Source organism: Danio rerio, chromosome 6, assembly GCF_049306965.1.
Source record: "Danio rerio strain Tuebingen ecotype United States chromosome 6, GRCz12tu, whole genome shotgun sequence".
In the NCBI taxonomy this organism is placed as follows: Eukaryota; Metazoa; Chordata; class Actinopteri; order Cypriniformes; family Danionidae; genus Danio; species Danio rerio.
Genome location: NC_133181.1, coordinates 26,442,437 through 26,458,461, shown reverse-complemented (window position 1 = coordinate 26,458,461; position 16,025 = coordinate 26,442,437). Strand labels below are relative to the sequence as shown.

The following is a 16,025-nucleotide window of genomic DNA, read 5'->3' as shown; positions in this document are numbered from 1 at the left end:
GCACTGTGGAGTTAAAAGAGAAATAGTGTGATTTATAGGTGTAAAATGTTGTAATACCCTTAATAGTCTCAGTGGCACAGATCGTAAAACGCAAGGTAGCATGTTTTGACACGTTCGAGCATGAACTCGGTTCGAATCCAGCGTCTGATGAACTCATTCTTCTTTTTTTTCCAGCATATCAGATTTTGCCTACTATTTATCACGAGAAAGACAAGTAGGAATCATTAATAAGTATGTGCATCATATTTTATTTGCACATTTATTGAATGGAAATGTTTCTGATTCATGCGTGCAAATTCATCTTCAGTTGGTGCCTTTATAGCAATGTGCGTGAAGTAGATCGCCCCCACTACAATGGGAAAACAGGCGACCGCTGCAAATTGCTCTTTAATGTTTGGCTGGTCAACTGTATGTTATGGAAATCTTATATACCTGCTAGATGAACCCGTCTCCTACAGCTGCCATTGCAAGGCTCAAAGACACTTTGTAGAGTGCAATTTAACACAACTGTCGAGTCGCCAATGGAAATAAAACAGACACGCACAAAAAATGTGCGTACGCCAGCCATAAAGCTGGCGTGGAGCCGCGCACATTCCCACGTTCAGTTCATCGTTAGTAAATCCAAACGTGAGCGATTCTGAGCGTGAAACCTGGCGTATGCAAAGTTTTTGTGCATACGCAGCGTTGATACATGAGGCCCCAGGACTGTATATTTCCCTCCCCTCAAAAACAGTTAAGTTTGGTATCTTTGAAAACAAAGAATTTTCATTTTGCTGTCATTGTTCTATTATGCTTGGGAAAAATCTTTATTCACAAATGCAGATGGTTCAAATCTACTCCTTTAATCAGTGAATGAGGTAAAACTTTTGTGCGAATCTGTAAAATTGTTGAATGATAAAAAAGCCCATAACCTCATCTATTTTTGGGATTTTTATAAGCTAATTTAATTTTCTAAGCTCCTTTATTATTTTATTGCAATTCATTTAACAAAAACTGGTCGTTTTATTCTTTCGATGTATATTGTGTTTGCCTATTTTATTACTCAACCTTGAGATGACAGTATGGAATATTGTAAATATGTTCCATTTTATTTGTATGTTCAGCTTGAAACAATAAAAAAAGTTTTTGCCAGTTTGTTTTTTTAGCAGAAAACATGCGCATAAATTGTAACATCATTTTTGTACAGTAGGCGGCAATGCCGAGCAACACCACGAAACAATAACAAGCAGAAGAATTACCGGATATCCGGGAGTGTTGCATTGTGGGGTTCGTTTCGTTGATCGCTAACCGAGCGGGTGAAGTAATGAATTAATAGATTCGGGTGCTTAAAACATTCCTCCCCGTGCTTTAGTCTAATAAGCGCGGGATCTGTTCAGTTACCCAGGCGGCTCGAGAATGAATGTTTGGAGTTGAATCATGATTATAAACGTGCACAGCAAAAGCAGCAGCACTGATGTGTGGATGTGGAGAGTCAGCGTAAACTGATCAAACCGAAAGGTACCGACTCTCATCCTCCTCCCTTCCTTGTGCCAAACACTCACAGTCTTTCCGACGTCTTCGGATTTTCAAATGTGTTCACGTGTGTGTATTCCCAGCCTTTCGTGATCTGCTCCGAGAAAACCGACCGCACCATCTGAGTCTCCACACAAAGCCGCCGCTGCTGTCGGTGTTTTATCATCAACAAAGCCGTTGAGCCTCCTCTCCTGGTTTGACTCCTTCAAACACAGAAGCGTCTCGGCTGCTCATCCCTCATGGCATCTTCTTCGGGGAACGACGATGATCTGACCATCCCGAGGGCGGCGATCAATAAAATGATCAAAGAAACGCTTCCCAATGTGCGGGTAGCGAACGATGCCAGAGAGCTGGTGGTAAACTGCTGCACAGAGTTCATTCACCTCGTCTCATCAGAGGCCAACGAGATCTGCAATAAATCAGAAAAGAAAACTATATCCCCGGAACATGTTATAAACGGTCAGTATGTCACTTCTGTTCAATGCTGTGAGATTCCAACAACAAATTGTTCGTTTCTGCACTTAATTCATTCAAAGCTTTTGTAATAAGGCGAATCGTTTATTCAGAGTTATAGTAACGTTACTTGTAGAGGTAAAGTTAGTTTTATATTCGCACATTCGTTCATTTAGCAGTCCCTATATTGTTTACCATCCTGCCTTGAATATTCAATCGGAATTAGCATGGAAATATGACTTCTAAACAACATTTACACTATCTGTGTGAACAGTGTTGTACTTTAATAGTCATTTGCTGCTAATATGATTTCCCTATTTAGAATTAGCAAAGAATACTTTTCTGAAATGTTATTATTAAGGAGAATGTCTAAATATATCCAAATATAAAACCAACTTTACCTCTATATACTACTTTTGATTCTGATTGTCTGATGAACATTCTAAGGTGTGCAATTATTTTCAGTTTTCAATTATTTAAACGGCTAAAGCAGTTCCAGACAGCATTATAGTTCAATATCATTATGCTGAATGGTTTCACAAGCTGCAAGTGTCACAAATCAAATAATGAGTTGGTATGCACAAGACTTTAGTAGTTTAACACACAAGAGCTGTTTAATGGAAAAAACCTCTCAAATGTCTTAAATTACGTCTTTCAGTCTGGAAACCATAGTACAAGTGGAATAATTTACTCTGGTTTATTCATTAAATTAGAAAATAATGCACATCTGCTTTGCATTGTGGCCGCATCACCACCTTGGTTGTGCATTATTTTTGAATAATTAAATACGCATGGGCTGGTGTAAGATTCTGACTATATGATAACCTTTGATAAAAATTGCACGGTTTCATGGTATTGTGATTACTGCTCTAAAATAATATATTCTTTTTAAATGTCGGGGTAAAACAAAACAAAAAAATCCCTTTTGAACACAATATATTTTATGTTATGAAACATTTAAAATATTCTGGAACAGTAAACTTCAGACTAAATAATTCAAATGAATCATTGACTTCTGCTGTCTTCACTTATTTCAAAAACACATTTTTTTTTTACAGTTAAAAACAGCATCTTTGGATATCTTTTATGCTGGACAAACTGTTGTCCAAAAAAAAGCAAGAAAAATGTAAATAAACAATCTTACACATCACCTTAGCAACAGTATTGCAAAAAAATTTGATGGTTTTAAAACCTTGACTTTTTCATACCGCGGTATACCTTGAAAATGGTTATCATTCTATGCCTAAATTCAATGGTCTATTGTAAATTATTCCTTGTTCAATTGGTCTGCAAGTGGTCTTGAGACGCTTGAAAATAAATGATGCGGTGGTTTATGTAGGACTGGGCAGTATGGCCATGTTAATATGCTAAAATTGTTTACATCAGAGTCAGTATCAATAATTATCAAAATAAAATGTCTATTTCTTTAGTTAAAGTGCAGATTATAGCCTCTGGGAGAAAGTTCCAAAAACCAGAATAGTAAATTGTAAAACTAAATTTTATTGTCAAAGATGACAAACATCCAACCTAATGAGCAAGACCCTTTAGCATGTGAACATACAAACAAACTCGAGCAGCTGTTTGTGCTAATGGATAAACAATCTATGTTGTGCAAAGGAACAATGCAGTTATGATATGCTAATGTATTCCACTATTATGTTAAACATTTATAACGTGTTGTTTTACAGAGGGAAAAATTATTACAATAAATATGGTTTTATCGCCAAGCCCTAGGTTTGTGGTGAGAAAACAATTCACCTTAAACAGGGGTCTCAAACTCGCGGCCCGCGTGCCATTTGCGGCCCTCAGTGCAATATTTTGTGGCCCGCGCCGACCGCTGATTCTATCCGTACACAGCGGTCACTGGCATTCCCCGCCTGCCGTGTAAACAAAGGGGCGGGGATGCTGGTGACGTCACCACGCACCCCGCCCCTTTGTTAGACGCTGTGACGGGCGGGAAGTGTTGATTTTTACTTCTGAGTCAAACACCGGCGTAGGCTACGTCGCTGACGCATAGCCCTTCGCCGTGGCCGTCGCCGTCACTGACGTGCACCTCTCAAAAATTGTAACTACACGTTGTAACGACGCGTAGCGCAAGCTCTGTGATTGGTCGGCTTGCTAGCGCCGACGAGTCTGGGCGGGACCGAGAGCCGCGAGAATGGCGCGAGCGATTGTTTACAAGTGTGGAGTCCTGTGAAGGAGCTCCGGATGGAAAGTTTTGTTCTGTGTTTACCTCATGGTAAAAGTTATTGCACGTCCGCCGGTTCCTGCCTCAAAATGAGCGAGTTTGAGTCACTTGTACATCCAGGAAGTGTTCAGAATAGCAAAACAGAAGCGAAGAAACTCGACACAGAGGAACATTTACACCTCACTGCCCACTAGCGTTTCGGAAGTGTTAATGCAGACCAACAGAGACAGCGCGCAGAAGCCTGGTTTATACTTCTGCGTCAAGTGACCGGCGCAACTCACGGCGCAGGCAACGCGCGCAGCTGTGCATTTATACTTCTGCGCATTTATACTTTAAATGCACAGCTGCGCGCGTTGCCTGCGCCGTGAGTTGCGCCGGTCACTTGACGCAGAAGTATAAACCAGGCAGGGAGGGAACTCGTGCCGGCCAGAACCAAGGTAAGCTGTTCCCGCCCCTGCCTGCCACTTAGCTACCTATCTGCAGCCTGCCACCTACCTAGCTACAGCCTGCATCTTGTATATATTATAGGTAGATACAGACTGGTACAGACTGATGTGACTGGAGTGGGGTGGGGGTGTTTTATTTATACATATATATATATACACATATATACATATATAAGATTTGTGAGAATAAGCGCTGTCAAGTCTCTGGCCGCAAGAAGTAGGCAAAAGATGCCATGTTCAGAAGAACTGTTCATAATCTTCACTCAATGTTCTATTAATGTCCAGGACACTTCATGTTCAGAAGAAATAATTAAAACTGTTAATAATGACATTTGAGGACTTTTTTTGTGAAATCCCTTATGCGGCCCAGCCTCACCCAGACTTTGCCTCCTGCGGCCCCCAGGTAAATTGAGTTTGAGACCCCTGCCTTAAAGGGTATGATAAGATATGTGCATATAGACAAAGACTATAGACTACACAACCTGTCACTTGTGTAGTTTCATGGTGAATGAAGCCCTGCCTTCTAGTACAGGAGCCAATCAGCTATCGCTATTCTATATCAGCTATCGCTATAGACTATAGACTAACTCCCTCTGTGGGAGGGATTCGGAACAGCCATGAGTTTCTGAAGATTTTGTGTGATTAGAACGTTTTAGAACTAAAACTAAAGACACCGTTATTGTTTAATTTTATTGTAATTCCTAATATGAAATTTAATCCTAAGCTTGGCAAGCAATTTTTTATAATTGGATGTATCCATATTCAGACAGAATGCCTGAGCATAGTGCCCAAGAGGCGTTTCAAAGATGGCTGCAGAGTGAACTGACTTGCCTTGAAGAATAGGTCTCAAACTGGTTTCCTGGAGGGCCACAGCTTTGCACAGTTTTGTTTCAACCCTAATTAAACAGCTGATTAAAATAAACAAGGTGTTCAAGACTACTATAGACTATTAAGCAGGTGTGAGTTGGAAGTGGTTGGAGCTAAATGATGCAGAGCTGCGGCCCTCGAGGAATTGAGTTTGGACACCCCTGACTTAAAGGGACTTTGATATAGAATAGCGCAGGGGTTCTTATACTCTATCTTGGAGATCCGGTGTCCTGCAGATTTTAGCTCCAAAAAAAGGATGTTTCTAGAAAGCCTATTAAGAGCTTGATTAGCCAGCCCCATTAGATTTGGGTTGGAGCTAAAATCTGCAGGACACTGCACCTCCAGAGCCAAGATTAAGAAGCTCTGGACTGATTTCACAATCCTGTTTCTTGTGCCCACTGAACTGCACGTTTCTTATGGTTTTCTTTTCACTTCAGACACTTGTTCTTATTTGACAAGTTCCCTGCAAAGTGACTTTAGAGGATATTATGCCATGTTTTATTTTTGAAGACAGCATATATATTTTATTCAAAGGAAGTTTCAATGTGTGATATGTAAATGTATTGTACAATATATTTATGTAGGCATGTCACATCTCAAGTAAGAAGACTCTGCAGGCATTTAGGCAATGCTATTGTGCAAATCTGTGAATGAGTGTTCCGAAGTGAAATAAATGTATTTTGTGCTCAGGTAGAGCTCAATGAAGAAAAAGCGAGTAGGGAGTAATGCACACTGTGTGGAGACCTGTTAATTCTAACATGGTTGATGCATGGAGCTTATTTAACGAGCTGGTTATCAAGATCAGGTGTGTTAAATAAGAGTATGCAAAATGTTCGGACTGGTGGGGCACGGCATTGAGAAACACTGATTTAGACTAGCTGATATTAGCTTAATCTTCAAATTCAACCTAGAAGAAATTGATACATAGTAAAAGCAGTAACCCCTTTTCCCCCCAAACAATACACATGGTCTACAAGTGAGAAAATTGTGTAAAACAAATTTGATAAACACCTGAACAGTGTTTTGTCGGAACATTACAGAATATTTAGGTCAGTTTGTTTAAATTATGAAGTGAGAAATCAGCATTTAACAAAACAATGTGGCTGTTAGCACTCATTTTGAGGACGCCAGTAAAGTCATGCTTATTTTTATTGAACGTTATGCAGATGATTGCTATTAAAACTGCATAGAATGGAGAAAACTGTCAGTCTTGCTGTTAATTATAATTTTACATCAAATTCTACTGACAAGCATCTCTGTATTGATTGTTACTACTTTTGGAAATGAACTAGAACAAATTTCCTAGTCAAACTACATGCAGATTTACATAACTGCCGGAGAAAATGTTGTTGGGAAGGTGTTTACCAGCTGAAGCAAATCTTCTGGGAAGTTTACAATGACAAGCTGCTTTGGCCTCATAAAGCAAATACCACACAAACTCTGTTTTGACCTGATTTATTTTTTGCCACATCAGTTTTTCAATTTACTTCACTTAAAGTATATCAAAGCCTTTAGTTTGAATCTCAAAGCCTTTAGTTCGAATCTCAAATTTTTGACCAACTGTATCAATGTCTACAATATTCAGTCTAAAATAAGTTATTTTTCACTTATTCTAAACCCTTTAGTTTTGTCAACTGAATGCAAAAATCTATTTTTTAAAATGTTGGTAACCGGTAGTCATTAGTTTCCGTAGTATTTATATTTTCTTACTATGTATATCAGTGGCTACTTGTTACCAAAATAAATAATATACATCACAGAGGGTGGATTGAAACAGCCTTTTAACTAAGCAAATTTTATTTTTATTTTTGTGTGAACTATCCCTTGAAGTTCGCTTCTACGGAGCATATGGATGGATGTAATTGTTTTCCTGTTCTGAAAAATATTTTTTGTGAATATTTACAGTGAATATTTTCACTGTAGTTACAATTTTTCACTTAAATATACTTTTTTTCTTAAATAACATTATATGTGTTCTTCTTTTTTAAGCACTGGAAAGTCTAGGATTTGGGTCATACATCGCAGAAGTAAAAGACGTTCTGCAGGAGTGTAAAACTGTAGCACTTAAAAGAAGAAAGGCCAGCTCTCGACTAGAGAACCTTGGCATTCCCGAGGAAGAACTTCTCCGCCAACAACAGGAATTATTTGCTAAGGTAAAAATGCATGCCGAATGGTTAATTCTAAAGATTTCACTCTTAGCTTAGCAGTTGGTGCCTTCTCGTTTTTTTTTTTTTTTTTTTTTTAATGCAAAAAGGTACACAAATTACATTAAATCACCAGTGTTGCCAACTTAGTGACTTTTCAGACCCCCTTAGCGGCAAATATTCCAAAAAAAAAAAAAAGCGACTAACAAAAAATCTAGCAACTTTTTTTGGTGTTACTGGAGATTTTTTATGGACTCTTAAGCCTAGTTCACACTAAAGGATTTTAAGCCTGATTTGAGCCCGATTTGAAAGTTAACGAGCTTGCTGACAGATCGGACTGTGATCGGGAAAAACAATTTCCTGGTGCTCGGCGCTCTGCAGTCTTATTTATGAACTACTGAATAACGGATCAAAAAGGCTTGATGACACCTCGCAGACAGAAATACAATATCTAGCATGCTGAATATTCCAGAGCAGTCGGCCGACTCGACCCCACGCGCGTTCATATGAAGTGATGAGCTGCAGCCAATGAGGGAGAGCATATCAGCATGAGCTGAACGTGTGCTCAGGAGCTCAACAGAAATGTCTGTGATTGGCCAGAATGGGCATCGATGCACTCGCTTCATTTTGTGTTAACACAGACACGAGAATAGGCTGTAATAACAGTGGAACTAGAATTCTGTAACTGGATCATTGCTTTTTCTGTATACTGGTCATTCTGACCATTCTCATATAAAACATCATATTGTCACATCATATTTACATTCTAAACTTCTTTTAAGATATTAAAATTAGCCTTTGAATGCCTGTCAACATTTTCACACCATTACCCTAAACTTTTATTTTTTTCAGTAATACAGCTTGTAAATATTTAGTTAAATACTAGAACACGCAAAGGTCTGGGCCTTCATTTTCACTTTCAAACAGAAGCAATTTCATGACACAGAAAATGCAGTTTTGAAAGATATATCTGGAGTTTTTGCAAGCAGAAAGTTATGTTTATGTTAGAAGGAAGTTGCTAGGCAAAAAATGCATTTATATTTACAGTCACAGTGAAAAGTAACTGGCATGCATGCAGTCATTTTGACCTATACGGTAATTAAAGGTAGAAATGCTCAGTTCTTTACTGTTTTGTCAATTAAAAAAATATCAATGTTAAAAAAAATACACAGATATTTAGGAAATGTCCAGGTGTTGAGGATTTGTTAGTTTTTTTTTCAGAGTTATTAAATTAAAAAAATGAAAAATTCTGTTTCTATTCACTTGAACCTTGCAGATGAGTTATCAATCTGCTCAGCTAATTGACTATATTTTTAAATGCTCCCTTGGAAGCTTGAAACGCTGTCAGTGATGTCATCAGCACACTAGCAGCCAGTGGTGTTCATTTTCTTTGCAAAGTTAGTCAAACCGATCTGCTTCTCCATTGTTTTAAATTTAACAATTTAATTTGGCTGTTTTTTTTTTTCTTGTTCACAATCAGAGAGATTTTAGTGAGTTTCTGAACTTTTGTGAGTTTATTGTGTCTGGGAGATTACTGCAAATTCATTATACATCTATATTGATATACTGTATTCAAACAATACATTTAGTTAAATTGACATATATTGCACATATAAAGCCTAGTGTAAATATAAATAACCTGTTATTAACCATAGACTGCTAAACAAAAACTACTGGACGTGATGATGTCAGTAAAATGCAAATTGATGTATTTGATGTAAGCAGAGCTTAGCACATTTTCATTGAAAATAGTTGGCAACACTGTAAATTGCCTACAAATTGAATAGACAACTTGTCATATTTGTGTAACAAGCTTCCACATGGCTTTTGATGAGTGTTGCTGTGTTTTAGGCACGGCAGCAACAGGCTGAACTGGCACAGCAGGAGTGGTTACAGATGCAGCAGGCCGCCCAGCAGGCACAGTTAGCTGCGGCTTCGGCCAGTTCCACTCAGCAGGCCGGATCTTCCCAGGATGAAGATGAAGAGGACGACATGTGAATCCTGGCAGGCTTTGGCTGAAGCACACGGATAGATTTACAAATTATATATATATATATATATATATATATATATATATATATATATATATATATATATATATATATATATATATATATATATATATATATATATATATATATATATATATATAGATAGATATCTATATATACATATATATGTATATATATATATATATATATATATATATATATATATATATATATATATATATATACATATACATATATATATATATATATATATATATACATATACATATACATATATGTATACATATATATACATACATACAGACATGTACTGTCTCCCACACACAACTCAGCCCTCCGTAAACCTTAGCAGAGAAGAAGCTCTGCAGTATTGTCTCCTATATAAACTTTTAAAATCCCAGATCAGCAGTATAAACTGACGGTTTAGAAGCAGTCATGGGTCATCTCCTGTGATTCATTTTTGTTTTTATTTTTTGCTACGTTCACGTCAGTTCACTTGTTAACTAGAATCATTAGCTCTTGAAACTCCAGTTATTTTTTTGTGATTTAATTAAAGCCAGTTGTCATAAGTTTCTTTGTGTATGTGTGTGGGAAGGATGTTTAGTCATGTGATGTGGCTGTGACACGAGGCACGCCATTGGTTATATACAGGAGCTGGCGTTTTGAATCGCTGCGTCCTGTTTTAGGTGACTTGCGTATTTCTCTTATATTTGTCTTTGTAAAATAGCTTAAAGAGACACAATTGGGGAACATTTTTGGTAACTGATTTTTACAGCCGTTCATCCCCACTTCTGTATTTCTCTTTGTTCTGCTGAGCGATATCAGAGAACGTGATTTGTAATGTAGGATGTTGCATTTTGGTTCGTTTTTTTTTTTTTTTTACTTTCAAGTGAGGATAAAGATGATGTAGATAGGCTTTTACCTGCCCTGTGTTCAGAACAGTATTCCGAGGAAAAGATTTACACGTGCAGAATAATATCTGTCTCATAGTACCAAAGATAGATGAAACTATGAAAAAATAATTAACAAATCAGTCACCGGATAGGCTTTCAGAAATCTGCTCATGGTATTTGTTCTCTATATGACATGAGAGCGTTTAATTGCAGACATCACTGAGCTCTCTGTAACTCACACTTTGTACAATTTTTTGATAGCAGATTATGTTTTGTTTTTTCCAGGTGCAATGTGTAAAAGTTGTGAATGTGTGGTTAATTCATATCTTGTGATGACTGGTATGGTGTAGTTGAGAAACGTATTCACATGCCTTTGCAAAAGCTGTATTCTCTAAGCAATAAAGTCAACCCATTTTATAGACAGCCTGTTTTTGTGTATTTTTTATTAATATAAATTCTACGCTAATCTCACAAGTTGCAAATTGTAAAAAAATAAATAAATAAATTGGAAAATTAGCGATTACCAAAACATAATTTTAACACTGGAAGTTAAATGCGCAAGGCGAAACATGTTGAATTCAAAATGCACACAAATTACAGGGAGAAATTATTTGGAGCTGTGACTATTTACAAATGCATAATCGAGTCAGTTTGGCCATAATATACACGACCAATCAAAAGATTAGGGTCAGTAGATTTTTCAATATTTTAAAATAATCTTATCCTTATCCGTCTTTTGGATGAAACATAAAACTGAAAGGTCATTAAACTCTTTGTGGTTATTAAAAATCACATGGCACTTTTCGTAAAAACATTAGGGATGTAACCCCAGTGTGCTGGCCAAAATCCCTCAATCAGCCCTTACGATCATGGCCTCCTAATCATTTCAATCACCGAACTGGCTCTACCACTGTTTCTCCACTCCACCTACAGCTGGTGTGTGGTGAGTGCACTGGCGCCGCTGTCCTGTGGCTGCCGTCCAAGTGGATGCTGCACACTGGGGGTGGTGTAGAGAGGGTACCCCGCTCATGTATGTGGAGCTCTTTGGGTGTATGGCCATACACGATTAATGCAGTACAAATTGTAAAATGTTATCGCACTAGAAAATAACTTTAAAATTAGTTTATAATTTAATAATTTATTCCAGTGATTTTAAAGATGAATTTTCAGCTTAATTTTTCCATTCTTTAGAGTCACCTTATCATTTAGAATTCACTCTAGTATTAGTTATTATTCTTATTTTTAATGGTAATAGTATTAAAAGCAAAAATGACTGGAATAATCATTTAACTTGAACAAATGTTTTTAATTAAATGTAAAATTTTAATAAACATTTAGCCTTTTTTAAGTTTAATAAATGCCGCCTTGATGAACAGAATAATTGACTTAAAAAAAAAAAACTTACCCCAAACTTTTGACTGCTATTGTATATAGGGTAACGTCTTTTAGATACAAAAAACACACAATAGAAAATCATCATACTCTTTTGAAATAACTACATTATTTGTAATATAGCATGAAATGAAATCACATCCAAAATAAATCGTCTTTCATTTGAAATGTTTTAGTAGCCTCTACATTTGCTTCTACAGTTTTACCTCAGTCTTTTTAAAGTCTCTTGAAAGCAGGGTGTAATGTGAATAAGCATAGATATTTTCACAGGCTATGATGATTTTCTAAAGGCACTGTATATCAATGACAGTATTTGAATAGTAAATTTAATCATGGGTGGTTTGTTTGACTAGAAATGCAACAGTATAAAAGAGTTATGAGAGTTTTATTGTATGATAAGCAACTAACGTTTTTATTGCTGCCAACACTAATTTAACTATCGCAAGAACAAAACTAATGCAGAAAATTGTAATCCCTCATACTGACCCCTCTGTGAACTGGGTGGTGTTCGTATGGTACGTATGGTATCTCACCGACAGACGGCGCTCTTGTAAACATAATTGATGAGACGAGCGTCCTACTATTGCGTAGGCCTGTTACATTAATATTAATCACGCCAAGGTGACGTTCTATCGGTGATTTGCTAAATAATTTTCTCTTTAACGCTATCGTCTTACGTAAACAGACTCTACCGGAAGGTTACCAGGCAACATCAGTAAGGTTGAATTAATATTCATTAGCAACTGTCTCTGCCATAGTAGATTTCGTAAATGTCTTATGTGGACGCGTAACGGAGAAACTGTTGCGCTCCAGCGTTCCCACCATTCTGCTTTATTTTACGCGTAACGTTATAGAAGTAAAGGGTCGGTTTCTGAGTTCGACTGTTTTAAAATAAAAAGGTAACGTTAGTTTTGCAGAACATTCAAGCCAAGAATAAAACAGTTCATGAGGTGACAGTTACAAGGAGAACTTTATTGTGAAGAATTGCCATCGACAGATCGGTTTATGTTGGCAGCAGCACGGGTGCTTTTCTTTTGCCGTTTGCTTCTCCCCACTAACTTACACCCACTGAACTGAGCTACGGTAAGTGTCAAAATGACTGAATGTATTGTGTGTTTATTTCTGTTCTGCCTTACTCTCATGAAGTGTTATTTTGTTCAGAGGAAATAATCGTGTACATGTTTGTAAACACGGTTGCACGCTTGATTTGTGTGCGATAGTAGGCAATATTTTGATCTTGGTGTAGTTTGATAGTTGCTGTTCCCAAAAAATGAATATTGAACAGATGATAAAATGTTTACAATTGCAGCAAACGTTAATATGTTATTCGAAGCATAATGTCTTGCAAACTTTACATTGCGAAATATATTTTTGCCAGTTTAAGATCAAATTATCTTTGGAATACACCCGAACGTATGGTGAGTTGATCATCGTTGTTCTGCTGTAACAAATCAAAATGAGACAAATCACAGGAAATTCAAGAACATATTTCATGTCATCCAGAAGAAAGCCAGAACAGACTCGATCATGACGGATATAGATCTGTAAACTTGTAAAAGACTTTGTAAATTGATCTGTTAAATGCAGGCAATTCATTTCAGGTTAGACAAGCTATTATAGATATTCTCATAAAGAGATTTAAAAAAGCTAAGCAATGTTAGGGTTAATTTTTAATAATAATAATAATTAAAAAAAAAAATATATATATATATATATATATATAGTAAAAATGCACAAGGTATTGTTTTTAAATAACTTCGTAACAGATTGCATGGTTATTTCTAGGCAGTTAATTATTTTCAGCTGCAGCTCTCAACTCTATTGAAGCTTTTCATGTTTAAGTCATTTACAGCTTAAAAAGATCAAATATACAGATATAGTTCCACTGCACTACACTATAGTGTGATGTTAATTCATGATTACATTACATTTCAATTAACAAACACCTTGCAGTTTTCTCATTAAGTCCTATAGGAAACTTCATTATGTGCTGTCTACTTGCAAATATGCTAGCAACATGTTAAATGTTAAAAAAAATGCTATCAGCATACAAATTCTTATTTGCAACTTGATAAAAGACGCTGACAACATTCAAACAATGCAAAAACACATTGGTAATGTTATTGAACATGTTAATTCATGCTAATAACACCAAAAAAGTGACATGCTAAAATACTTAACAATTGTTAAGACTTGGTATGCTCATGTGATTTCTTAGTGGTCCTATGAGATGTTTGATGTGAAATATACATTTTTTTTTACTGTAATGACAGTCAGATGGGGTCAGAAATCATATAATGTAGTCTGTGTGAGATTCAGTTGGTTTTATGTCTTCGTCTGACTGACTGACAATAAAACATTCAACCTTGAAGCTTAGACAATTGTTTCATACCTTCAGGGCATTTTCCTCTCTATGTCAACATCAACGTTTGTCATCAGACTTTATGATAAATAGTTACACTATGGGATTCCTAACATCTTCTGCATATCTAGTGTCATCCTATTGCTTTTTACCCAGAACTATCTGGCTGGTGCAACTTTTTCTGAAGTGAACATCGAGGGCCAAATTTTTCCTTATTGGTTTTCCCAGGTATTCTTTCCTCAATATTTGATTAGAAAAGTATGACAACAATTAATTTTTTTTGTATAAAATCGTGTTGTACCTACTACCTACATATTGTGACACATTTTGCCCCTGGTCTTTGATCTGTAAGTAGCTGGTATTCTCCTCATTAAGCAGAGTTGCATGGCTGATCACGGAATTTAGACTGTAGAGTTATTGCTTTTTCCGTAGATTGAGTGGTGTGTTACCGCTGGTGTGTTTCATTGTTTTCTGTTGTAGACCTTGAAAGGTCAAATATATTAAACTTCCAGTTTAATATAACTATAAGTATTCCACCCTGTGGTTGACTTCCGAAATAATGTAAACATGTTGACTCTTGGCACATTGAAAACTTTGTTGGTTAAAGAGCTATGATGTCAACCAATAGTGTAAGTTTGAGGAAGAACTACCTGTTTACCCAAACACGGTCATATAAGGGAGGCATACAGACAAACATGGACAGGCAAAACCCATGAAGAGACACTAAGAGTTTGTTAGCACATAGACCAGGGGGGTCAAACTCAATTCCTGGAGGGCTGCAGCCCTGCACAGTTTGGTTCCAACCCTAATTAAACACACCTGATCAAACTAATTGAGTCCTTCAGGCTTGTTTGAAACCTTCAAGTAAATATGTTGGAGCAGGGTTGAAAATAAACTGCAGGGCTGCGGCCCTCCAGGAATTGAGTTTGACATCCCTGACAAATGGAGTTTGACATCCCTGACATAGACCAAGGTTAAAAAAAGGTTGTCAAATTTACAATTTAACAGACCCTACTTCTAAATATTGACAAAATCACATTGTACAGATATTTGCAATGCATTTAGAATGTGCAGTTATACACATATTGGAAGCAAATAGCAACTTACTGATGATCGTGCACCACATGTGTTGATTTTTGTTATTCAGATGGTTTCTAAAAGGAGAACGTTTTTCATTTAGGTACCACCTGCAAGTGACCAGCAAATGTAGGAAATAATAGTTCATGGTGATCAAATGTATTTTTAATAGCTATTACTAAGTAAAAAAGACCAAACCCTTTCATACAGTTTGTAGCATGGAAACACACCTGAATTCAGTAGGACAGAATGTCAACGCAGGATCCCATTTTAATTCCATAGGTTAGCTACATTCAAACCAAATGAGTATGAATTGTTTTTCCAAACAGAAAGACTTTACTCTTCCAAATGAGTACAAAAGGATCAAACTCATAGGAAATTGTAGCTCATCTTCCTCATAATAGGTGGATTAAAAAGACAAAGGGAGTATCTGCAGCAGTTCATTCAGCTTTATTTGTATAGCACTTTTACAATGTAGATTGTGTCAAAGCAGCTTCACATAAATGGTCATAGTAACTGGAACAGGGTAGTTCAGTTTTTAGTGTTTAAGTTCAGTTCAGTTCAGTTTAGCTTAGTTCAGTGTGATTTAGGCCCCGTTTACACTAGTGCGTTTTAGTTTTAAAACGGCGTTTTAGAATGAAAACGATCCGCGTCCACACTCGCGTTTTACCCAGCGTTT

At 36.7% G+C, this 16,025-nt stretch overlaps 2 protein-coding genes across 4 annotated transcripts in view; both read left to right on the top strand.

Moving 5' to 3' along the window:
* The first annotated feature begins 1,246 nt into the window (after positions 1-1,246).
* On the top strand, positions 1,247-10,938 carry dr1 (down-regulator of transcription 1). Of its 2 annotated transcripts, none has more exon segments than NM_001077314.2 (4): positions 1,247-1,971; positions 7,456-7,619; positions 9,462-9,823; positions 9,854-10,934. In NM_001077314.2, coding segments are annotated over 3 exon segments (531 nt in total). In that variant the 5' UTR covers positions 1,247-1,751; the 3' UTR covers positions 9,609-9,823; positions 9,854-10,934.
* A 1,735-nt stretch (positions 10,939-12,673) lies between these two features.
* Positions 12,674-16,025, top strand: part of gng12b (guanine nucleotide binding protein (G protein), gamma 12b) — a 93,405-nt gene continuing 90,053 nt past the window's right edge. For both annotated transcript variants that reach the window (XM_021477104.3, XM_073954088.1), the window contains exon 1: positions 12,674-12,990. The gene's annotated coding sequence lies outside the window, so the exon portion shown is untranslated. The remainder of the gene's footprint in view (positions 12,991-16,025) is intronic.